The following is a 25,775-nucleotide window of genomic DNA, read 5'->3' on the forward strand; positions in this document are numbered from 1 at the left end:
TATGGAACCTTCTGGTAGAAGTGAGGAATTGCTTTTCCCGTAAAATGGTGTTGTGATGGGATTTGGTAACGGGGACACAGGATCTCAATTAACTGTCTACAATCAGCTGCATTAATTGTGGATATTGGACGCAAATCTAATACTAGCATAGTCGCCATGGTGACTGTGATCCGCTTTTCCACTTGGGTGACAGCTTTCATACTTGCTTCCTCTTGCAATGGTTTGTTTAACAGTCAATTGTTGTAAACTACTAGTAGTCTTCTTCTTGGTCTACTTCTGGGTTGAAGATCTACCCCCAGCATCAGCAGTGGGACTAATGCTCAAGAATTCTTCAGAGTATTCCTGGATAGGGGAGAAGTTATCTAGCCTTAGCAACTTGGATGCAGGACTAACTCCGATCACTAGTGAGGATACTGATGAGGAAGGTTTTTGTCGGTGTGGCTTTACAATGCTATAAATGGATAGACAACTGTTGTCAGGATTGGGTAAAAATAATTGCACACATAAGAGGTGGATTTTTTTGGTCTTATGCCCAGGCATGACAATGACTTTCTTCTTATCACTGGCAAGAACTTCTTTCACTGGTGCAGGACTTACACAAACAACATCATCCTCATCATCATCCTCATCAACATCATCATCATTAGCACTGTTGTCAGCTACACAAATATCCCCCTCATCCTGTTGCAAATACAAAGTGATATCCTACATTTGTGTATCACCGGCTACACTAAGAGACATACCGCTGGCAACCTGTCATTTGTGATAATGCCACCAACATTGTGAGAGCATTACAGCGGGGAGAATTCCATCACATTCCCTGTTTTACTCACACAATCATGATGGTGGTACCGAGCTTTTTAAAAAATTACAGTGACATGCAGGAGATGCTGTCTGTGTCCAGAAATAATTTGGGTAATTTTTGGCATTCTACAACAGCATCTAGGAGTTTGCAAGAAGAATTTGAGGGTAAATGTACTTTAGTCCATCGAAGTGGAGAATACTTTCTGTGTTGTGCAAGGTGCTGAAACCAATCTAAGTAGTCATCTGTGAAGTGAGTTCAGGCACTGATAGCTTGAGTCAAGTGATTTCCCTAATTAGACTTTTGGAAAAGCAGCTAGAGAAATTGAAGGAGGAAATGAAACTAAGCAATTCCGCTAACTATGTAGGACTTCAAGTACTTTATTCGCTTTGCCAGGATCTGTGTGTTATCAACATCTTGAAAGCGGATCACTGCATTTTGGCAACTGTGCATGATCCTAAGTTAAGAGCTATGTCTTCTCTTTCTTCCAGTTGACCCAGATCTCAAGAGATGCAATGAGCTCCTGGTCAGCAAGCTGACAGCTCAAGCGATACATAACATGACGACTCATCCTCCCTCAGTTTCTTTGGCAACTGCTGCTAGGAAAAAACTTAGCTTTTCCAGGACACCCAGTGGTGATGCAGATGGGTCAGCAGAACATTTTGACATTTGGTCTGGTGTAAAAGAATTGCCCAAAAATCGTGACAGCTCTGTCGTAAAATGAACTACAAATACCACGGGGAACTCCATTACCGGCAATTACATCAAAGTACAGAGACTTGGTGGATTCCAGCGGGGATGTATTAGTATTGCGTGAGGATGTTGACAGTGTAAATTGCATGTGCTGGCATCTAACTGAAAGAAGGAAGCTAGCTGATGCTGGTATGCTTGTTAATATTTTGGGTAGAATGGCATGTTGGCAATTTTATGTTTTTCTACAGTAAACTTTCACCTTTATTAAAGAGGTGTTTTTTCCTTTACAAGGGTACAAGCTTTTTTTTTTACATTTTTGTTTCCCTGACTTAAAGCCACTATGCACTTGATCATAGGCTTTAGCACATGACATAGAGGGATTAGTATCATCATGACTGAGACTGAAGAGTAATAAGAACAATGTGACTGAAGACTGGAGAGTGACAAGAACGCTGCTACCCTTGTTTCTGTGTGACCAACAGCACTGAGACTGGAGAGTGACAAGAACAATGTTACTGAAGACTAGAGAGTGACAAGAATAATGTGACTTGAGACTGGAGAGTGACAAGGACTCTGCCACCACTCCAATTTCTGTATGAGCTATGGCAGAGTAGAATGTCACTTGAGACTTTTAAGAACACTAACTATTATTACAATTTCTGTTTCAGCACTAAACACTGCCAGCTCTCCTATTTATGGCATAGCTATGGCACAGTAGAATGTGACTGGAGAATTTTAAAAACATTGCCAGCCCTATTATTTCTTTTTCAGCAACAACAATTAGCAATGGAGCAATGGCACGTAGACTGTAGACTGGCAACAACACTAGGACCTCTCGGTTTTCTGTGTAAGCTATAACTCAGTACAATGTCACTGGAGACTTTTAAGAAAACTGCCTCCCCTCCTCTTTCTGTTTTAGATATGACACTGCCAAACTGTACTAGAGACTGCCAAGAACTGTGCTACCCCTTCTGTGTCTCTCTGTGAAATGGCGCAGGATCTCCATGGAGGGCGGTACTTATAGAATCCAAATCTTGCTAAATCCGATGATGCAACAATGACGTTTTGTCTTGTTTTCACTTCCAAGGGCCCTCAATACAGATCCGGCTCTGCTCGGATCTGCGAAGTTCAGGTGGGCTCGGTTCTCAGAGAACTGAGCCCGAGCATCTCTACTCCAAGTCCAACTTGTAAACCTAGCCCAAGCTCTACTCCTATCCGTAGTTCTTGGAGAACTCTGATCTCACTTATTCCTCCTGCAGCCTAATAGGTGGTAGTAGTGAAATCATAAAAATAAACACTTATTATGTACTGCTTTCTAATATGAGAAATGCTACAGGATTCCCATTATGTGCTTCTAAGCAATGGTGGGGGAGGGGGGGTAATGGAAAAAATAATAATTCCCCCCCTGGGATGAATAATTAGGTTGAAGCATGATATTTAAATGCTGTTATTGCACATTTACTGAATCACTCCAATTTTGCAATATATAAGAATGACATTCCTTCCTTACTCTCAAGGCGACTTTGCAGCTAAAGGCAAGTTTGCCTTTACAAGCCAGTTTGCCTTTACAAGCCAGCGCCGCTTTAAATTTTAGCTGCAAAGTCGCCGATTTCCGGCGACTTGCAGAAATCAGACTTTCATACATTTATCCCCTGGTATTATTACAAGCAGACTCATCCTTCATTTACCCATTTTTACACCACTATTTACCTCTTTCACCCACTCTATTCCAATTATTTGTGCCATATTCCCACTACTCCCATCATATATATGCTGGTTTTATGTGTCCTACAGGTTTATCATCCCCCAAATTCTCTGTTCCTGATGAGCCAAAGGCAATATAACTACTTATTCTCCACTGTGGGAGATGTCAAGTCACCCTGAGTAAGTAAAACTTTTATTTATAATCATGCTTGTCCTGCAAATACAAACATTTGCTGTGTGGGAGCCAATATGTTTGTTGTAAACACAAAGCAATGGCCTGAGGAGGTGGGATATGGGACCACACATATGACACAGGCAGGAATTAGGGGTGACTGGGAACATACAATCACCTATTTGGAAAGAATACATTTTGGTATAAAAGGTTCTAAAACTAATTTCAAACTAACACTTCCCTAAAGTTCCTTTGGGCCTAAGCGGTCCACAGTCAATCATTTACATTTTGTCTGCCCTAGTGACAAGGGAGATATGAGAGATATAAAGACAGTTATCTGGACTTCAGAAGTGCTAGAGATTTTTGCATTTAAGCATTTAGGACAACTTCTGATACACTTCTCTTAGGCTGTATTGGACCTCGTTATGATTAATGAATAGTTTATGGGATGTTCTTCGTTCTTAACTTTTCAGTCAGTGGCTTTAAGTTACTTCTTTTATGCAAAGTGGATGGAGTTAAATTAGTGAGCAATTTGAGCAAGATTCCATCTATAGTTACAGAGCTTTCACTAGGTACTCTTTAAGATGGAGGTGATGTAGTCTTATGACAACATACCTTGTAGTGCTTCAGGTTTCAGCTTAGGTTCAAAGCCCCCATAATCCCTACCATAACAAAGTCACTGACCTGGTAGTCCAGGAGAAGTGAATGGCCATTTTTAAGAACGGTTCAAGGTGCATGCCCTTATTAAAGTAATTTCATCGTCTTCCAATAATTATTGTCTATGCGATTTGTGTGGTTCCAAAGCACAAGCAATTTATTTAGCAAAAGTATTACATTTTAATAAATAAATACAGCCGATACATACGCTGCGCGGTGCGGAGCAATGCTGGGTCCAGCATACAGTCATCAATCCTGAAGTCTGTGGTCAGAGTGACTAACTAGCTGATTCCAGGGAGCAATATATATACATTTGGTGTTACAGTAAATACAATACAGATGACTTGGCAAGTTTCCATAGGTTCAGGCTTCAGGAAGGTCCAGTGTAATGCAGTCCATAGGTCAGTTCAAACAACACCCTCCAAGGTGGGGGTCAGCTTTCCACAAGATGAATACTAATGTTCCCGCCAATAACTAGTTTAAACTGGTCTATTAGCATTACACAGACAATATCATTCTAATCATTTATTTCCTATGATCCATAAATAGCATACGCAAGGAGCGAGCCTTTCGGCGAATGAACTGGACATCTGCAAATAAATAGGGGATTAGAATGACACCAGACATGACATGTTTCCTGTGACCTGAACCTTAGATCTCGCTAATGTGTACATATAACCTTTAATATTTAACTATAAACTAAATAACATCTGCTCATAAACAACTGTGGATTGGAACTATTATAAATATGAACTATATACAAGTGAATGTGTAAGTGCGAGTGCGAGTGTATGTGTACGTTATTTATCGTGCAATTGCGCCATGACACGCGGCGTACTGATCACAATTGCACGGTAAAATAATATTAATCAATATATTTTCTTTCATCAAATTATTCGACTTTGACACCCTCTATAATGTCACACATACACAGATTATTTCTTTGAGATTGATTTTCGAAATATGTTCTGGAGGTCAATAAAATATAGTAGAGGCAGATTCTGAAGAGGAGGTTTGTGCTTGCTCCATGTTAATATCCCTTTGGTCCAGTGCTGTTATATCTTCAGAAATGTCAGCCAAGGTGATTTTCAGCTTGTGCTGAATGTTCTTTTAAATCCTTGCAAAAAATGTGTGAAGTTTTGCAAGTCCCTTCCAGTGCAGATGGCCTTCTCTGGGGCTATATTGAAGGTGTTCAAGGACTGTGCAGTGTTGCAGGTCGATCAAGCTCTAGTCTGCAGTGGTGTCAGCAGCTGTTCGTTCAACATATAGGGGGTGATCTGGTAAATTATTCGAGAAACAGATGCAGGTCAGATGAAAAGGTTGTACATTTCGGACCATTCTAAGTGAGGAAATGGTCTTGTTTTGTGCCTTCACTGCACTACATATAACAATGAATGTAATTCCTCTCTTAACTTAAAATAGGCAGAAATCACTCTGATATGCTAACAGTTCTCATTCTAGAGGTTGTGCAGCGGTAATATAGGCTGCGTGACCAGCAACAAAGAAAAGATTAACAGTTCATAGGCATTAGGAAACTGATAGTGGGTGTTGTTGCAGCATCTGCACCTTGATGGTGTTTAACTTACTTGGATGGTATAGCTTTGGTCCAAAGTCCAGGTACTTCATGGTTTAAGAGTAGCGCCCGTTGGTTGTACACTATGGAGATGGATATCGCTAGCCGCTGAATGGTGATCTCAATTTAGCTTCAGACTGGTCTTGAGCGTGTGGTTGTTCGTGCTGTAGAATTCATTTAATATACCTGAGATCTAGCTATAATTTGTTTGAAGAATTGAAGATGGATATTTAACATGAATTAAAGACATAGGCTATTTTTGCTTGGGCAAAACATTTTGACCAACCAACACCCAAATTATCTTCTGTAGTATTTCCAAAACAATACACTTAGGACGGGCAGGCCCGAGTATCCTCAGGCTGCAGACACAGTTATGAACAGGAGGTCCAATCTTTCCCTGAAAAGCCTCAAGTAAAGCTTCTAAAATAGGCACTTGATCTCAGGTTGGGGGCTTCTTGGTGCTAATGATCTCTGTTAGAATTGGTTCACCAGAGTTCACCACATTTACAAATAACTTCATAGCGGCCAATAGCATACCAAGCCAAAAGTATTTTTCAAATTCTACACAAGGCCAGCGCTACCATTATGCAAAATTAGGTGGCTGCCTAGGGTGCCAATGGTTAAGGGGCACTTGAATCACTGAATGAGTGACAATGTTTTTTTTTATTGTTCCTATAGCAACCCCACACAGAGTGCCAGCTGCTGACATGGAGGAGCAGCAATTGGCAGCTCCTCCACGTCTATGAAATACTGGGAGTGTGCTACTTCTAAGATAAGAAGTGGAGGTAGGGGGTCCAAAAGTCCACCCCAGAGCTTATGTTGGCCCTGCTTCTACAGTTTCACAACAAGCTATTTACAACTCCATCAGAATCACTAGTATTCACATAGTGGATGTATATGTTTCATGCTAAATCTGCTACTGCTGTACAACTGGCTGTATAGATCCCAGAATCCTCACTATATAAGTGTAGTTTCTCAAGAGGTCCCTGTTTGCAAAAATAAGGCAGATTTTTTATTGGTGCTTATTGCATCAAAAAAATTCCTTATCAACGCAGTTTACAAAAGAAATGTCGCTGGGGCAGCTGAGTTGATGTTGATGACATGGCATTCTCAGTATGCGGCCACATCAAGATACACATAAAGCGTATCTCGAGATGCTTCAAGCGAGTCTTGGTGCTGCTACATTTCTACACAGTATTTTCAGTATTTTATTATGTTTGAACTGATAAATTGCACTCAACTCTAAATGAGGCCATCATTCTTCCTGGCTGTATGTCTCTATGCTGTCTGAGTCCCTTACTAGTCTTCTTGACTAGTAATACAGCTCTGTATATTGCATTGTTACACTGCTCAGTCTGTACACTGCAATTATTTGTCTGTTTGCATTATATATAAATAGTTCCTGTACAGTTTTGGGGCTAGATTTACTAAACTGCGGGTTTGAAAAAGTGGAGATGGTGTCTATAGCAACCAATCAGATTCTAGCTGTCATTTATTTAGTACATTCTGCAAAATGACAGCTAGAATCTGATTGGTTGGTATAGGAAACATCTCCACTTTTTCAAACCCGCAGTTTAGTAAATATACCCCTTGGTCTTAATTACAGTTTCAAAAAAAAATATAAACAAGTGAATTAACTTTGTGAATTGGTTTGTCACATTATTTGAGATCTTTATGGAATAAAAAGATGGTCTTGGAGGTCAAGTAACCTAGCTAGACAGAAACTTACTATAGAGAACAACAATTTAAATTGCGAAATACTCAATTGATGTGCAGAATAGCAAATCTTATGGACGACTCAAATTTTGAGAATTTTCCCCAAATCTAATTGTGATAATATTTACCGGGTTCTAATGATTGCTTAGGTTTTCCATTAATGTTTTTTTTTTATGGCAGGCAAATTGTTTGAGTTGTACCACAAGTTCCTCTTTGGCGGTGCTCCTAAATCTTAGCAGGTGTGCATTGATTTATGCTAAAGAGCATGCATGGATTTGCAACACAAGATGAGTGGGTTTATGGAGAAGCAGGAATGTGCATTAATGGATAGAGTTGGGTAGAGTGAGGGCATTCCTTGCTAAGTGTAGACTAGGTGCATTGATTAAAAATTATATTTTATGTTGTGGAGTTGTTGTTTTATAAATGAGATATAGATCATTGTATACAATTTTAGGGGTGCTCCTTGCTTTGGGCACAAGGCTGTTACCATGCTCTGAACTGGTGGAGATTGTGTCTTGCCCTATCCTTCTAGTAGGATGCATTTTACATCATCCAGTTTTAATAGCAGAGAATTGCATTTATAGACACACTTTGCCAAGTGTAAAAAATCCTTCAAACACACAAAGTGACACATGTATTAAAGACATCCCGATGTCCCCTCATTTTCACGAATATAAAGTATTCTACAAAGCAGTATTTCAGAAAATAGAAAATAAAAATAAAAGGGTGGTTCTAAAGTAGTAGGAAGTTGGACTTTTACGTTTACTCCTTTGCATCTCCCTGCCAATCCCAGATGTAATGCTTGTCTGGGGAGGTGTCTCCTGAGACTATCTAGATGCACTGGGTTCGAGTAAGGGGGCTACTTCAGAATGGTAGAGGAGGTTGGGGAATACCATGAATTACAGCTTAATCTACTTGTCGCTGTCAGGATACAGATTAGTCACTTACCAACAACCATTCTGTTTTTTAAGCCTGAGGGATAATATATATATATATAGGAATACAGATAACTTTCATCTGGTTAGCATGTGCTTGGAAGGCTAATTTGATAATATGAAATATGTTACTACATTATCTGTTCTGATTGAAAATCCTCTGCACTTATGTTTAAAATTAGTTTGCTTTCATTATGGAAAAAAGAAATTACAACATATGGATCATTTTAACTTTTCCCCAACCAGGCTGACACACCACTTCTTCATTATCACTAAGTGGTTTTACATAGTGTAGAACAAATTCTACCGCTAGTCTTTAAACTAAGCTATTTCCTAGGTTGACGTTAAGACAGGGCTAACAATTTGCTCCAACACTTTTTTTTTTTATTATATAGCGCCACTAATTCCGCTGCGCTGTACAGAGAACTCACTTACATCAGTCCCTGCCCCAATGGAGCTACAATCTTATTACATTGACCCAATCTGCTCACCCATTTTGTCAATGCCCACTGTCTGGATCTAACTGTAGATGAGTACTAAAATGAAAAATGAAAAAATTGTATTTTGAAAAACACTTTATTGAGCAACTTTGTAAATGACAAATCATGCATAGCCATAAGGAGCAATATTAAATGATACATAAAACCAAAGCATTTCTGTTTGAACACCAAAGCTTCTCACTTACAGATGGACTATGTTTGAGACCTATGTCATGATGCTGCACCTGCTGGTGGGGGAACAATGCACTGTGCAAACCTGTATTAGCCCTGTCCACACAATAAGGTTTGTGTCTGAAATTTGTACAGCTGAGAGTGCCAAACATCACGCTTCACTTTTCTCAAATAAACTTGCTCTATTTGTATGTTTTCTATTACAGGTAATATTCTCGGCAAAATAATGCAGTTACTGCTCTGATCTTCTCATCAGCCATTATCACCGCTAGCTGTATCTTGACATGGAGAGAGGTGCTAGACATTAAAGTGATCTTGATCAGCAAATGCTTTGATGAGGTCAAAATGACGGCTGAGAATGGGCTGTCAAATCACTCTCTAGTTGAAGAAGTCTTGAAATGAACCACTTTACCTGTGTAGGGGAAATAAGTGTTTAAATAAGGAAGTAGCAGGTACATATATTTATCTATACCAGAAAAAACAATATCCTAAGGTGCTAACAAAATGAAATAAGACTATATAAGAAAAAATAAAACAAAATATAAAAAACATTGTGCAAGATGTGCCCAAACAATAACCTCGAGAACCTTGATATAAGTTATTTACTTATAAGACAGCTAAATGATTTATTAATAATACCAAGGTTCAGGTAATGACACAGACCATGTGCAAACACCAGCATTCCTATCCTACATAACAATGAGATCATCTTACCTTCACTAGGGTAATAGTGGCACTGTAAACCACACTCAGCAAGAACAAAGCAATGAAGGTGGCAGCCGTGGTCCAGAGACTATCATCATTGTCTTTATCATCGTCATCAAAATCATTACTGCTATATCTGACGTCTATATGTGACTCTATGGGAAAATAAGTCACACAATACAGGACAGTCAATATCATCATCATCTTCTACTACTCAATCTCATATTGTTTCTGGCATAGGGTATCATGCTGTTAGAAGCAAAGATTCATTCTTATTCATTTGTATTGTTTTTTTCTTTTATTCCCCACTGTTACCAGTTCATCTGTGCCAGCTACCCACAGATCCAGGGAAACTATGACAGGTTACAGCACAGAGTCACATCAGGACGGACAGTATTTTACCCCTTTTTAGGTCTGAAGTTTAGATCTATATTTATTTATCAGTTCTCTAAGAGGTTGGGCTTCTAAATAGCATCCCTTCTCTATGTTATTATTAGGTTTAATACTGTGAGGTATATTTATTAAGCTGTCCTTTAATAAAATCTATATAAAAACTTTGCAGCAGTGCATTCGTCTTTGTCTTTTTGTAACAAATCTTGTGTCCCTCTTTTACTTTGAAATGTTGGAAGGTATTTAAACTTGATATAATATATGGTAGCATGTCTCTTTGCTTAGTTTAAGCTGTATGTTTCAGGTTCAATGTAATGATAAAATGTAATTGCTACCATGCAATTAATTAGGTTACTTTATACAATATTGAAAATATATTTATTTATACTTATATATAGTGTTTTGCTTTTATGTAGTATGTGTTGGTCAAATTGTCATGTGCCACGACTAAAGTTTGTCTTTCTAGTTCCTTGCAAACTCTGGAACATGCTCAACAATTTTGTTATTATGCAACTATAAGCTGCTGGTAAGTCTGGTTATCAAGTCTTCCTAACATACCTTATTAATGCATTATCTTTTGCAATTCATTTTGGTAAGCCAGTTTTGTCTTTTTTTAAGTAAAATAGCCTGATATTGTCTTACTGTTTAGAATGTAGGTCACAATTGACGATCATTGATCAAATTAATCTATTGGATTTTAATCAAACAGAATAAAAATTTGGTTGGTTGACTGACCAGAATCTATGAGGCAACCTGTAATCTGGTCATTGGCGTGATCACTGATATCCCAGATGTGATGATATGTATAACCCAGACAAAGAAAGTAAACAGCATCCTTATGATTCACAAGGCCCTTAGCATAACATGACGGAATTAGGATTAAAGGATCATTAAATCACAAAACTGCCTTTTCAGATGAACCATGAAGAAAAAATGCATTGTTTATTGTTAACCTGACATTCCACTGCAGCTCTTTTATAAAGCATTATCTCTCTACTATGTTACAGATAGCAGAAACTACCTCTCACATTTGAGGGAAGTGTCCTAAAGGTATCTGATACAGGTCTAAAATTGACACTGCAGTTATTTGAGCTCCTGTGACATCATTGTACTTTCTCCATGTATGAATCCACCAATCCACACATTGTAATTCTGCAGAGTAGATCCGCAAGTCTGTCATTACTTTTACCTAAACGGGGATGTCTGATAACCATGTAATTATTTTATGGAGAAATGTCCAAATACTTTTTATTAACATTTAAAATTGCACATTCTCACTTCTGTCAATGCTGTCAACAAAACATTATTGTAATTAAAATATTTTTTATAAAATTTTTCATAATATTTAAAAATATATGGATAATTATTTTTTAAAGCTAAGCTAAATGTAAAAAAATAAAAGTGGATGTAATAAGCACTATTTTGGGTCTATATTTGTACATCTGACACTACAATATCAGTATTTGCTGTTTGCAGTATTTTGATCTCTCTAGGAGGCATTGGGCTTCATACACTAAGAGCCATGCTAATAGTAATAACACTTTGTTCTTATTATGTCCTTTTAATACTACAAGCTGTTAATAGTTAAAGGGTTTAGAATGGTCTGTATATTTACTAATCAAAGTCAGTGACTTGGGATACGGGACATATGTTTGCAAAAAATATTGCCTCATCCTGTAACCTATAACCTTTAGATAATTCTCCTGGGAGGCAGAACTATTTTGGCGTCAAGATGACATGCAGCTCACTCTCTTCTACAATATTACATGTCAAATACCGTATCTGTAGTTATATTTTATTTAGTTCAAAAAATTGAAATGTAGCGAGGTGTGCTGTAATTTCTCAGGGGTATATTTACTAAACTCCAAGACCATCTTTTTATTCCATAAAGATCTCAAATAATGTGACAAACCAATTCACAAAGTTAATTCACTTGTTTATATTTTTTTTTGAAACTGTAATTAAGACAAAGGGGTATATTTACTAAACTGCGGGTTTGAAAAAGTGGAGATGTTGCCTATACCAACCAATCAGATTCTAGCTGTCATTTTGCAGGATGTACTAAATAAATGTCAGCTAGAATCTGATTGGTTGCTATAGGCAACATCTCCACTTTTTCAAACCTGCAGTTTATACCTCTCCGAGTTTTCATAAAACTGTTCACCCAGCACTGTAAGTTACTGAAATTGTACTTATTGCTCAGTTGCCAACCATAAAAGGTCTGCATAGCTATCCATATGTTCCCATGTCCTAGGTATTATAGTGCTTTTTACACATATTAATTCTAGCGTTTAATGACAAAGATGTGTGCTTTGCTCTTTCACACTTGTTTCATGTCTTATTACACAAAGTTCAGATTGTTATCTGTTTCAGGTTGTTTGATCTGTTTATGTTTTTCACATAATTGTGCTTTATTTATACCAGTATGTAGCAAAAATAAAGCAACAATGTTTCTATTTGCTACTAAATTAAAGCTCTGCAATGTATTTTGTTGAAGGATTGAGGATTTCCTGGTTTTGTAATGAAATGATGATTGGTTTATTATGAGTCATTTAATTTGTATTACTAATACATTTAATTGTATTTAGAGATTGTGCTGCATTCCACCACCGTGAATTAATGTGTACTAAATTAGTTATTAGGTGGTATACACATGCAATGTAATGTTAGTATATGGGATTGACCTTAGGTTGTTTAGCATTTTCATATTAACTTTGTCATTCCATAGTAGAAGATATGAAATACCATTGACATTCAGCCAAGGTTAGGCTTAGTTAGTCAATGAAAGAAATTTATAGGGATGTCACGGCCTATGATGACTTATCAAAGCGTTACAGCAGCTGAGTTGGGAAAGACAGTCCACATGATTAAGTCTACCACTCAATCACTAATATCTGACTGTGAAGCATTGCCTTAGATGCTATCATTATTTCTCATTGGCAGGTTCTGGGGATTATGTCAGTACATAGTGGAAAAGGGAACAATGATTAAGACTTGTAAAGTTCTAAAATATTCAATTTTTTTTAATTAATCCTGGCAAAGGACACTGTGGCAAAAAATGAAAAAATATATATTTTCAGATTTGTAGGTATAAATGTGACATAAAGTCTAAAGTGGTTTTAGGAATATTTTGCCTATCAACTTTTAACAACCAGCTTGAAAGCACATGGGAAGTTTACATAGAGGAAGGACCACCACCGTAGTCATCCAAAGTGTTGATTCCAATTGAATCGGTTCACACCAGAAAGTTTGTTTTAAAACATATTAGGAAGATAGAAGAACTGACTTCTCTTACTTTGGAAGGGTGTATGAAGTAGTGCAGCAGTCTGTGTCTGACTGATTGATTTTCGGTCTCCCAATTAACAGAAATGCTCCTTATAGATCAGTAAATTCACACATTTGATGTCACAGTAATTTAGTAAAGGACAAACTAAAATTATTTTCTTTGCTAATTGAGATTTTTTGACCCATAATTAGAGTGTGGCTAACAGCTGAGAGATATCTTTTGCTGCAGTGAAATGTTATTATAATTATAATACATATATTCAGTTAAAATTGGTTAAATTATTTTAAAATGTACATTTTGATATCTAGTTGCATTGTTTTTTAACAATGAAGTTTCAACAGCTGAAGTTGTTTAACAATGCTCCATTTGTAAAGTTTTGCAAAGAGATACCTCATTTTATACATTGATATTTGTCAAGCAGTAGATCAGAGAAGCAGAGGCCAATAGTCAAACAATATAGTTTAATGCATGCATTCAAGTTGGTTAACAGTTACAGATAATTAGACATGACACCTCTAATTCATTTAGAACATTGAGCTCAGCATAGGCATTCCTATGGTGGAGGCACAAGCAAAAAGCACATAGCAGATACTTGCTTTTCAGGAGATACAGAATAAAAATAATTACCTTTTCACTATACATGACTCACTAGCATGTTAAAATATATGTTATTAAGCCATTTCCCACACTCTAAATACCAGGCACTAGTTAATTGTTGGATTCTAAAGTTCAGCATGGCATGGATTTAACACCGTGGATGATGTGTGACTGTAGTCTGCAGTGTGATCAGGAGTGTGTGACTTGTCTGTGAATGTTATATGGCGAGTTGGAATTTCTTGTGTGGTTTAAGGGTGACAAAAATCACTTTGTAGACTGCTGTATTTGTGGAAGACCTGTGTTTATTTTACCTTTTGTTTGTCTAGTGGTAGCATTGTTAAGCAAATTGAGCTAATTTAATAATGCGTTTAATGACAGGGGACCTGTATCTGATCAGACTAGATACAATCATTTACAAGCATCAATGAGACAGTGCTACATTTTGTGTTCTTGTTGTTGGTAAAGTAAGCTGTTGTAGCGTGATGTCACAAACTACTACATACTGTATAATCGGTTGTCTTTTCCACTATCTACATAAATATTGGTCAATTTAGAACAGCAAGAAATGTGTAAAGCAGATATGGGACAGACAGGCAATAATTTGAAGCACAGTGATCATTTTTTACCGTTTTCGCAAAAACTTTTGCTTACTGATTGTTCATTTTCATTTAGCTTGCAGATATAAGTGTTCTCTTTATCCCAATCTTCTATTTTGATTTTCAGGATACTGATGTTAGCACGCACGTTGTTTTTATTCGGTTTAAATTCTGTGATTTCTCCTTTTGGAGATTCTTTACCATTCTGCCATGTAATTTGGATGTTATCTTTGTAGGGTTTGAACATACAGACAAGGCTCACAAAGCTATTACTGCTGGCTTCCTTGAGCTCTTCTTGATGAGGACAAAATAAATAGACTTTTGTTGTATCCATTCTGTCATTGGTATTTTTTGATAGATCTTTCACTGTAAAACCATCCAAGAAAGACAGATCATGTTAGTTCATAGTTTATAGGTCATATATTGTACATACACCAAAAAGAATATATTAGAGATTGTTTAAGCAATGTGTACTATCATGATCCTACCTGTTATATATTTGTTGATCCTAAAGTTGGATGGTTGGTGCACTACTGTGCAGGTAACATTGTCACTCTGACCTCTGGTCCAGGGGATGGTTACAAAACTACCGAAGATAGTTGCAGTCGAGAAATCCTTAATGACACTTGTTATGGTGCCCAAATTCCATTTGACTGTTACTTGTTCAGGAAAGTGCCCTGTAGCCAAGCATCCAATAGTGATGCTACTTCCAGACGTCAAACTGCCAGCACATGGTTGCAATGGGAAAACACTGGGCGCCGCCACTGATTCTTAAATTGCAAAAAAAACATAATTTATGTTTATTAATAATAACTTTGGATGCAGTTAATCCTTCAGATAATCACTGAAGGAAGAGTAATAGTAATTTATGACCAATGCTTATAAATGTACAAAGGACGAGAGACGTATGGTCAGATTGCCTTTTACATCATAAACAATTTAAAATTTCAAATGTTTAATGCAATCAGATTAATAGATTTTCAAAGTAATGACAAAAAATATGTTTAAATAAATGCAGAGCGTGTGCATCATGCACACAGGAAATTATACTTGTAACAGCACACTTACTCCTATGGGCACAGAAATAGCCTGTATGATTGTGACTTCTGAGTGTTCACTAGGCATAAATGGATTACCATTTGTATTGCACCAAATCACAGTTCATTACAGGTGAACAATCAGGGATCATTATTAGTACAAAAAATGTGGACTTATTATTTGCAACTACTTGTCCACCAAGAATATTTGAAGGTGGACACCTGTGTTCTGTTCTTTGGAAACAGCCCTGTAAAATCAATATAAGACAGTGCTTGCTTATCTGAGATTCCATTCAATATTTACTATGGTTAATATATGAGCATACTGGTATATATTGTTTGTCAGGTATTATTGGTTTTAATAGACAACGAGGGTCATCTGCAAGTAATGCGCAGTAACTCCTACAAATCAATCATTAAATAGGTTTGATTGATCTAGTGCATTATGATAGTGAATGGTAGAACACTTGCTGTGAGTTTCTGCACTTTGTTAGTAAATGACTCCCAATGTTTGGGGTTTTAAAAATATGGTTCAACTCCTTACATTAGATCTATTGCTGACCATGCATGTTTCTAACATGCGCATTGTTGAAAATGAGACCTGTGTATAACCTGTGTATAATGCCGCTCCTCCTCTGCCACCCCTCTCTGCCTTGCCCTACACTGGCTCCCCTTCCCCTACAGAATTATTTTCAAACTCCTCACCACCACTTACAAGGCTCTCTCCCACTCTACTGCCCCTTATATCTCTAACCTCCTCTCCATTCACACTCCCACCCGCTCCCTGCACTCGGCCAATGACCGCCGCCTCTCCTCCACTCTGATCACCTCTTCCCATTCCAGAATCCAGGACTTTTCCCGTGCAGCCCCCCTTCACTGGAATGACCTCCCTCGCTCCATCCGCCTCTCTCCTACTCTGTGCTCCTTCAAACGTGCACTCAAAACTCACCTCTTTCTCAAAGCCTACCAACCATCCACTTAAACCCCATCTCCTCCACTCATTCTCCCCTCTCTCCCATTCCCTCAACTGGCTCCTCTTGTGCCTGGTCTGTTTAACCCTCCCTTAGGATGTAAGCTCGCTTGAGCAGGGCCCTCTTCCCTCCTGTCTCCTTACCCGTTCTTCTGCTCTGTGTCTATTGCATCTGCCTTCCTGGAGTTTCTGAAGTATTGGTACTTTTGTTTATTGTTCTGTACTGTTATACCCTGTATAGTCTACTGTTTGTACTATGTGCGGCGCTGCGGAAACCTTGTGGCGCCTAACAAATAAATGATAATAATAATAATAATAATAATAATAATAACATTCCCCTGTGCGGAGCAGAAACATTAGATCCACTCTATTTACAGATACATAAATAGGATCATCTGCAATAAGTATTTAATAAATTATTCACTTATCGGTGCTTGGATAGTGAAGAAAAGACCAATTTAGCTTCAAAAATCGATTATTAAAATTGTTTGTTTTACCCTACCGATGTCTTTCTACTTTCTACCAACATATCTTGAAAAATTTGACATAGTTTCCAAGCATTTTTTTTAGCAGTTGTTTAATCGGAAATGTGACCAAGGTAAAAACATGACTTCTATGAAAGACCTTTTTTGCCTGAGTTGTTTTACTGCTGGCCCAAAACATTATGTGCAGTTTTAAAATGGTTATCAGAGCACAAAATCTGATTTGTGTGACAGTCTTAAGATAAATCCATTAATTACAAATCAGCATCTTTATAAAATGCAGCAGAAAAAGACCTAGGGCCTGATTCATTAAGGAACTTAAATTAAGAAGTTTCTTATTTAAGTCTCCTGGACAAAACCATGTTACAATGCAAGGGGTGAAAATTAGTTTTCTGTTTTGCACATAAGTTAAATACTGACTGTTTTTTCATGTAGCACACAAATATCAACTTTAAATTTCAGTGTACAAATAAGCTATCAAGTATTTGTGTCTGATGAACTCAGTATATGTACCCAGTTCTGTGGGGTACAGTTACATGTGGTTGTATGTAGTGAAGGTGCACTCAGCTCTGTGGAGCACAGATACACCTAGCTCTATGCCATAGTTGCACCCAGCTATACATGAACTTAGCTTTGTATGGTACAGATACACTTAGCTCTGTGTGTAACATGTTTACCCGTGTGTATCCAGCACTGTGTGGCACAGATATATCTAGTCCTTTTTTACATAGGGTCAAGTCTGTAAAGTGCAGATACACCTAGCTCTATGTTCTATAGGTGCACCAAGGTTTGTATAGTACATATATACTTAGCTCTATGCGCTGTATATGTACCCAGCTGTGTGTGGATCATTACACCTAGCTCTAAAGGCTGAAGAGGTGGCACATTTACAAGCAGCTGTATACCATAGCTGCACCCGCTAATCATCAACCTGGTTCTATGTGGTACATAGACACCTAGCTGTATTTGCTACAAGTTTACCCATCTCTGTTTGCTATAGATACACCTATCCCTACCATTCATGCTATATGTGTATCTAGCTTGTGTGATACAGCTACACCTAGTTCTGTACTATATGTGCACCCAGCTCTTTTTAGTAAAGTTACTCCTTACTCTATGTTCTATTAGTTCATACAGTTCTGTGTGACATAGATACACAACTAGCTATATGATATAGTAGCAGCAAGCTCTGTGTAGCAGTGATATATAGTACAGGGCTAAGGTACACTCAGCTCTGTGTGGTGCTGATACATAACTCTGTACTAAATATGCACACAGCTCTGTATAGCACAAATATAGCTAGCTCTATATGCATAAGGGCATCCAGGTCTATAATGTAGTGATAAACCTATCTCTATGTACTATAGATACACCCAGCCATGTGTATTAGAGATACATCTAGCTTTGTGTTATAGGTGCACCCAGCTTTGTGTAGTACAGATACACCTAGATTCTATGCCATAGTTGCACCCTGCTCTGTGTAGTACAGATATGTATAGCTCTATATGCATTAGGGACATCCGGGTCTGTAAGATAATTACACCTAGCTCTCTGTACTATAGATACACGCTGCTATGTGCGAATACAACTAGCTATCTATACTATAGGTATAGCCAGCTCTGTGTGGATAAAACTAGCTCTTTGTACTATAGGTACACCCAGCTCTGTGTGGATACAACTAGCTATCTATACTATAGGTACACAACCAGCTCTGTGTGGATACAACTAGCTCTCTGTACTATAGGTACACGCTGCTATGTGTGGATACAACTAGCTCTCTATATACTATAGGTATAGCCAGCTCTGTGTGGATACAACTAGCTATCTATACTATAGGTACACCCAGCTCTGTGTGGATACAACTAGCTATCTGTACTATAGGTACACCCAGCTCTGTGGATACAGCAAGCTCTCTGTACTATAGGTACAACCAGCTCTGTGTGGATACAACTAGCTATCTGTACTATAGGTACACCAAGCTCTGTGTGGATACAACTAGCTATCCGTACTATAGGTACACCCAGCTCTGTGTGGATACAACTAGCTATCTGTACTATAGGTACACCCAGCTCTGTGGATACAGCAAGCTCTCTGTACTATAGGTACAACCAGCTCTGTGTGGATACAACTAGCTATCTGTACTATAGGTACACCAAGCTCTGTGTGGATACAACTAGCTATCTGTACTATAGGTACACCCAGCTCTGTGGATACAGCAAGCTCTCTGTACTATAGGTACAACCAGCTCTGTGTGGATACAACTAGCTATCTGTACTATAGGTACACCCAGCTCTGTGTGGACACAACTAGCTATCCGTACTATAGGTACACCCAGCTCTGTGTGGCTACAACTAGCTATCTGTACTATAGGTACACCTAGCTCTGTGTGGACACAACTAGCTATCTGTACTATAGGTACACCCAGCTCTGTGTGGATACAACTAGCTATCTGTACTATAGGTACACCCAGCTCTGTGTGGACACAACTAGCTATTTGTACTGTAGGTACACCCAGCTCTGTGTGGATACAACTAGCTATCTGTACTATAGGTACACCCAGCTCTGTGTGGACACAACTAGCTATCTGTACTGTAGGTACACCCAGCTCTGTGTGGATACAACTAGCTATCTGTACTATAGGTACACCCAGCTCTGTGTGGATACAACTAGCTATCTGTACTATAGGTACACCCAGCTCTGTGTGGATACAACTAGCTATCTGTACTATAGGTACACCCAGCTCTGTGTGGACACAACTAGCTATCTGTACTATAGGTACACCCAGCTCTGTGTGGATACAACTAGCTATCTGTACTATAGGTACACCCAGCTCTGTGTGGATACAACTAGCTATCTGTACTATAGGTACACCCAGCTCTGTGTGGATACAACTAGCTATCTGTACTATAGGTACACCCAGCTCTGTGTGGATACAACTTGCTATCTGTACTATAGGTACACCCAGCTCTGTGTGGATACAACTAGCTATCTGTACTATAGGTACACCCAGCTCTGTGTGGATACAACTAGCTATCTGTACTATAGGTACACCCAGCTCTGTGTGGATACAACTAGCTATCTGTACTATAGGTACACCCTGCTCTGTGTGGATACAACTAGCTATCTGTACTATAGGTACACCCAGCTCTGTGTGGACACAACTAGCTATCTGTACTATAGGTACACCCAGCTCTGTGTGGATACAACTAGCTATCTGTACTATAGGTACACCCAGCTCTGTGTGGATACAACTAGCTATCTGTACTGTAGGTACACCCAGCTCTGTGTGGATACAACTAGCTATCTGTACTGTAGGTACACCCAGCTCTGTGTGGACACAACTAGCTATCTGTACTGTAGGTACACCCAGCTCTGTGTGGATACAACTAGCTATCTGTACTATAGGTACACCCAGCTCTGTGTGGATACAACTAGCTATCTGTACTATAGGTACACCCAGCTCTGTGTGGATACAACTAGCTATCTGTACTGTAGGTACACCCAGCTCTGTGTGGACACAACTAGCTATCCGTACTATAGGTACACCCAGCTCTGTGTGGATACAACTAGCTATCTGTACTATAGGTACACCCAGCTCTGTGGATACAGCAAGCTCTCTGTACTATAGGTACAACCAGCTCTGTGTGGATACAACTAGCTATCTGTACTATAGGTACACCAAGCTCTGTGTGGATACAACTAGCTATCTGTACTATAGGTACACCCAGCTCTGTGGATACAGCAAGCTCTCTGTACTATAGGTACAACCAGCTCTGTGTGGATACAACTAGCTATCTGTACTATAGGTACACCAAGCTCTGTGTGGACACAACTAGCTATCCGTACTATAGGTACACCCAGCTCTGTGTGGACACAACTAGCTATCTGTACTATAGGTACACCCAGCTCTGTGTGGATACAACTAGCTATCTGTACTATAGGTACACCCAGCTCTGTGTGGACACAACTAGCTATCCGTGCTATAGGTACACCCAGCTCTGTGTGGACACAACTAGCTATCCGTACTATAGGTACACCCAGCTCTGTGTGGCTACAACTAGCTATCTGTACTATAGGTACACCTAGCTCTGTGTGGACACAACTAGCTATCTGTACTATAGGTACACCCAGCTGTGTGTGGATACAACTAGCTATCTGTACTATAGGTACACCCAGCTCTGTGTGGACACAACTAGCTATTTGTACTGTAGGTACACCCAGCTCTGTGTGGATACAACTAGCTATCTGTACTGTAGGTACACCCAGCTCTGTGTGGACACAACTAGCTATCTGTACTGTAGGTACACCCAGCTCTGTGTGGACACAACTAGCTATCTGTACTATAGGTACACCCAGCTCTGTGTGGATACAACTAGCTATCTGTACTATAGGTACACCCAGCTCTGTGTGGACACAACTAGCTATCTGTACTATAGGTACACCCAGCTCTGTGTGGATACAACTAGCTATCTGTACTATAGGTACACCCAGCTCTGTGTGGATACAACTAGCTATCTGTACTATAGGTACACCCAGCTCTGTGTGGATACAACTAGCTATCTGTACTATAGGTACACCCAGCTCTGTGTGGATACAACTAGCTATCTGTACTATAGGTACACCCAGCTCTGTGTGGATACAACTAGCTATCTGTACTATAGGTACACCCAGCTCTGTGTGGATACAACTAGCTATCTGTACTATAGGTACACCCAGCTCTGTGTGGATACAACTAGCTATCTGTACTATAGGTACACCCTGCTCTGTGTGGATACAACTAGCTATCTGTACTATAGGTACACCCAGCTCTGTGTGGACACAACTAGCTATCTGTACTATAGGTACACCCAGCTCTGTGTGGATACAACTAGCTATCTGTACTATAGGTACACCCAGCTCTGTGTGGATACAACTAGCTATCTGTACTATAGGTACACCCAGCTCTGTGTGGATACAACTAGCTATCTGTACTGTAGGTACACCCAGCTCTGTGTGGACACAACTAGCTATCTGTACTGTAGGTACACCCAGCTCTGTGTGGATACAACTAGCTATCTGTACTATAGGTACACCAAGCTCTGTGTGGATACAACTAGCTATCTGTACTGTAGGTACACCCAGCTCTGTGTGGATACAACTAGCTATCTGTACTGTAGGTACACCCAGCTCTGTGTGGACACAACTAGCTATCTGTACTGTAGGTACACCCAGCTCTGTGTGGATACAACTAGCTATCTGTACTATAGGTACACCCAGCTCTGTGTGGACACAACTAGCTATCTGTACTATAGGTACACCCAGCTCTGTGTGGATACAACTAGCTATCTGTACTATAGGTACACCCAGCTCTGTGTGGATACAACTAGCTATCTGTACTATAGGTACACCCAGCTCTGTGTGGATACAACTAGCTATCTGTACTATAGGTACACCCAGCTCTGTGTGGATACAACTAGCTATCTGTACTGTAGGTACACCCAGCTCTGTGTGGATACAACTAGCTATCTGTACTATAAGTACACCCAGCTCTGTGTGGACACAACTAGCTATCTGTACTGTAGGTACACCCAGCTCTGTGTGGATACAACTAGCTATTTGTACTATAGGTACACCCAGCTCTGTGTGGATACAACTAGCTATCTGTACTATAGGTACACCCAGCTCTGTGTGGACACAACTAGCTATCTGTACTATAGGTACACCCAGCTCTGTGTGGACACAACTAGCTATCTGTACTATAGGTACACCCAGCTCTGTGTGGATACAACTAGCTATCTGTACTATAGGTACACCCAGCTCTGTGTGGATACAACTAGCTATCTGTACTATAGGTACACCCAGCTCTGTGTGGATACAACTAGCTATCTGTACTATAGGTACACCCAGCTCTGTGTGGATACAACTAGCTATCTGTACTATAGGTACACCCAGCTCTGTGTGGATACAACTAGCTATCTGTACTATAGGTACACCTAGCTCTGTGTGGTACAAGTACAAACAACACTGATCCATGAAAACAGTGCTTTCCAGAAAGGGAATATGTAAGCACATGGGTGATTATGGAAAACAATCAAGCCACAGTATAATTACACAATGTTCCATAAATGGAGCCCGTCACTGAACATCACTCTTGGCTTAAAAGATTTCAACAATATTCCTCAACTATAAATCTGAATAGAATAAATAAAACAGCTTAAAGGACAACTATGACAAAACTAAAATACTGATGACAGTTTTGTTAGAGCAAAGCAATACTTTCAAATTAGTCAGTTTAATATCTCAAAACGAAAAAAAAAATACTAATTAAAGTTTGGTAACAACTTCTATACTGCTGGTATAACTGGCTTTAGAATTAGAGACTAGAAATATGACATAATCAAAATGCTTGTTCAGAATGCCAAGTGCTTGTAGCTACAGGAATTGAAAAACACTGCTAGCCTTGAACTTTCTCCTCAGTTTTACAGAGCATTAGAAGTTATGCATCTAAATAATAGTTCACATAGAAGATGCACAGCTAAGTGAAGTCAAATGATTGTCAGAAATTGTGTTTGTGCAGGTCCATTAGTTTACTATCTGCGTCAAAGCTCATTTAATAGATTTTGAGAACGTAGTATATGCTTTAAAATTACTTGTGAACGAGGCCTGAATCTGTGAGTATATGAGACTTTTTCAAACTGATTATTATCTTCTTTCCTTTTGAGATATAAAGAACACATGGAAATAATGTAAAATGATAAAGCAGTTATTAGTTTTTACATTTCTAGTCTTCACTGTTTGGAACACAATACTGCACTTTATATGTGAATAAAGGCATGTTGCAACATGCTAAAATTTGATATTTAGGCTCTTTTTGGAGCTTGTTGACATAGATTTATCTATCACATTTAAAAAATGAACAATTTAGAAGGAGAGAAGGATATAGAGTTTTTGGTGCAAAAGAGGGACCAGTGGAATACCTACTTGACATAATTTGTTTAGCAGGTTCATGTAAGTGTCTCATGAGCAGTGCAGTATAGGGCAGTGTTGGCTAACCTGTGGCACTCCAGGTGTTGTGAAACTACAAGTCCCAGCATACCCTTACAGCAATAAACAGCTCTATATTGCCAAAGCATGCTGGGGCTTGTAGTTTCACAGCACCTGGAGTGCCACAGGTTAGCCAACACTGGTATAGAGGGTCCTTGGTGAACTGGCATGTTCACTGTATGCAGTTAGAATCTCCTTTTTTGCATTGTAAAGACTCACCTTTTATAAATATAAGGCTACAACTGCATCTTATGCACAGATAAAATGAAAATTATGGTTGTTAGTGACAAATAAAGAAATAAAGACATGTTCAGAGATAAATCTTTAAAACCTTGCACTGCCCCTAATTAACCATACTCTTAGGCCTTCCAATGATAGCCCAATAAGGTTCTCTATGTACTTACTGTACTGTCAGGAGCTTTACTATGGATTGTTAAGAAGCAAATTCATTGCAGAGTGGCAAAATACTCACAAAATGAAGACGATAATAGTCCTGTTCAACGGCCACCAGTACTGCTTCTGTCAACCTGCTAACTGGTCCTACAAGAATGAGTCAAGAAAACAAACAGCAAGAAACAGCATTTCCTGTTTTGTTTATTTTTGTACAACATGCAGCTTGTGAGAGCCCAGAAACTGGTTTACCTGTTGTCATTTTAAGCTTGTTGTCATTGGTTCTAATCCAAATTTCTGCTGCCTAAAGAAGCATAAGACTCAATTTACGAGAGGGTATAAGTGTGTGTAAATCTATTCTACTTGGTTATAGAGAGAACTCATCGTCATGGGTACATCATAGATGTGAATGAGGGACTGAAGTAGTGTCCTATCACAGAGGTTTAATTGACATTTTTCATCTCTGTAGGTGATGTTCAGTTGTTGAAGTAAGGAAACAGGAGTTAGCTGCTGAATGTTAGAACCCAGGCCTATACTCCTGACAGTATCCTACGACTAAAGTTGTAGCATTGCAAAAATAATATTCTCTTTCTGCAGATACCTTCATGCTGGCATTTGATTTACTACAAACCCAATACATTGGCCCAGAGGAGGAACTAGTGAGCTATGGTCCCCGGTGCAGGGAGGAGGGAACAAAGGCCCCTGACCCTCTGCATCTGCCATACAGCGGGCCTCATTATCTCCATGGGAACCGGTGCACTGAACCTGACACTGCCACACCAATGGTGTTCCGCCTCTGCTTTGGCCATATGTATCAAGCGTAATCTTCTTGTGACTCCGACATTGAGAAGACAAGAATAGTTTTATATTCCTTTTATCTTTCTTTTCCCATTTTTCTGCTGTCTTCTATAAAAAAAACACGTAGTATCAACATAGTAAATGTTCAAGATTAGATGTATCTGTGATTTATGTGATGAACATTAAAAAGGAAAAAAAAATATTCAGGAACTGGTCTGTAGAATAAAAGAACAACCATGCTAGGTCAGCAAAGCCATTGCCATGTGTCAGGAACTGCAGCGGCCACGGGCACCGCCGCGACTCACTTCCTCTCTCTGTGAACGTCCCGGCCATCTCCATGACGACCGGGGCGTCACCTCCTGTTACTCGGGCCCGCCCGTTGCCAAGGCAATGGCCAGACGCCAAGTGTATTAAGCGGTGCGCCCCGGCAAGTGCTGCAGCCGGGCGCATGCGTTAGTGCTATAGTCTGCGGGCTAATTAATTATTGTGCATACCATTTATTAGTCTAAGTCTGGTAATCATTACAGGGCTAAGCCCTGTGTCACGGGCACTAGGAGTCTTTACCCAGGGATCACCAG

The 25,775-nt window shown here is 39.2% G+C and overlaps 1 long non-coding RNA gene and 1 gene segment (V, D, J or C); one reads left to right on the forward strand and one right to left on the reverse strand.

Annotated features, from left to right (window-relative positions):
- The first annotated feature begins 2,271 nt into the window (after window positions 1-2,271).
- LOC142158056 (uncharacterized) lies at window positions 2,272-10,186 on the forward strand. The gene is made up of 4 exons (XR_012692718.1): window positions 2,272-2,342; window positions 3,290-3,379; window positions 8,940-9,035; window positions 9,130-10,186. It is a non-coding gene; the product is annotated as an uncharacterized LOC142158056 (long non-coding RNA).
- LOC142158042 (Ig lambda chain C region-like) lies at window positions 8,843-24,582 on the reverse strand. The segment is given in 5 exon segments: window positions 8,843-9,335; window positions 9,638-9,783; window positions 14,528-14,863; window positions 14,986-15,267; window positions 24,482-24,582. Coding segments are annotated over 3 exon segments (522 nt in total).
- Between the last annotated feature and the right edge of the window lie 1,193 nt (window positions 24,583-25,775).

The sequence above is a fragment of the Mixophyes fleayi genome, chromosome 1 (genome assembly GCF_038048845.1).
Source record: "Mixophyes fleayi isolate aMixFle1 chromosome 1, aMixFle1.hap1, whole genome shotgun sequence".
Lineage (NCBI taxonomy): Eukaryota > Metazoa > Chordata > Amphibia > Anura > Limnodynastidae > Mixophyes > Mixophyes fleayi.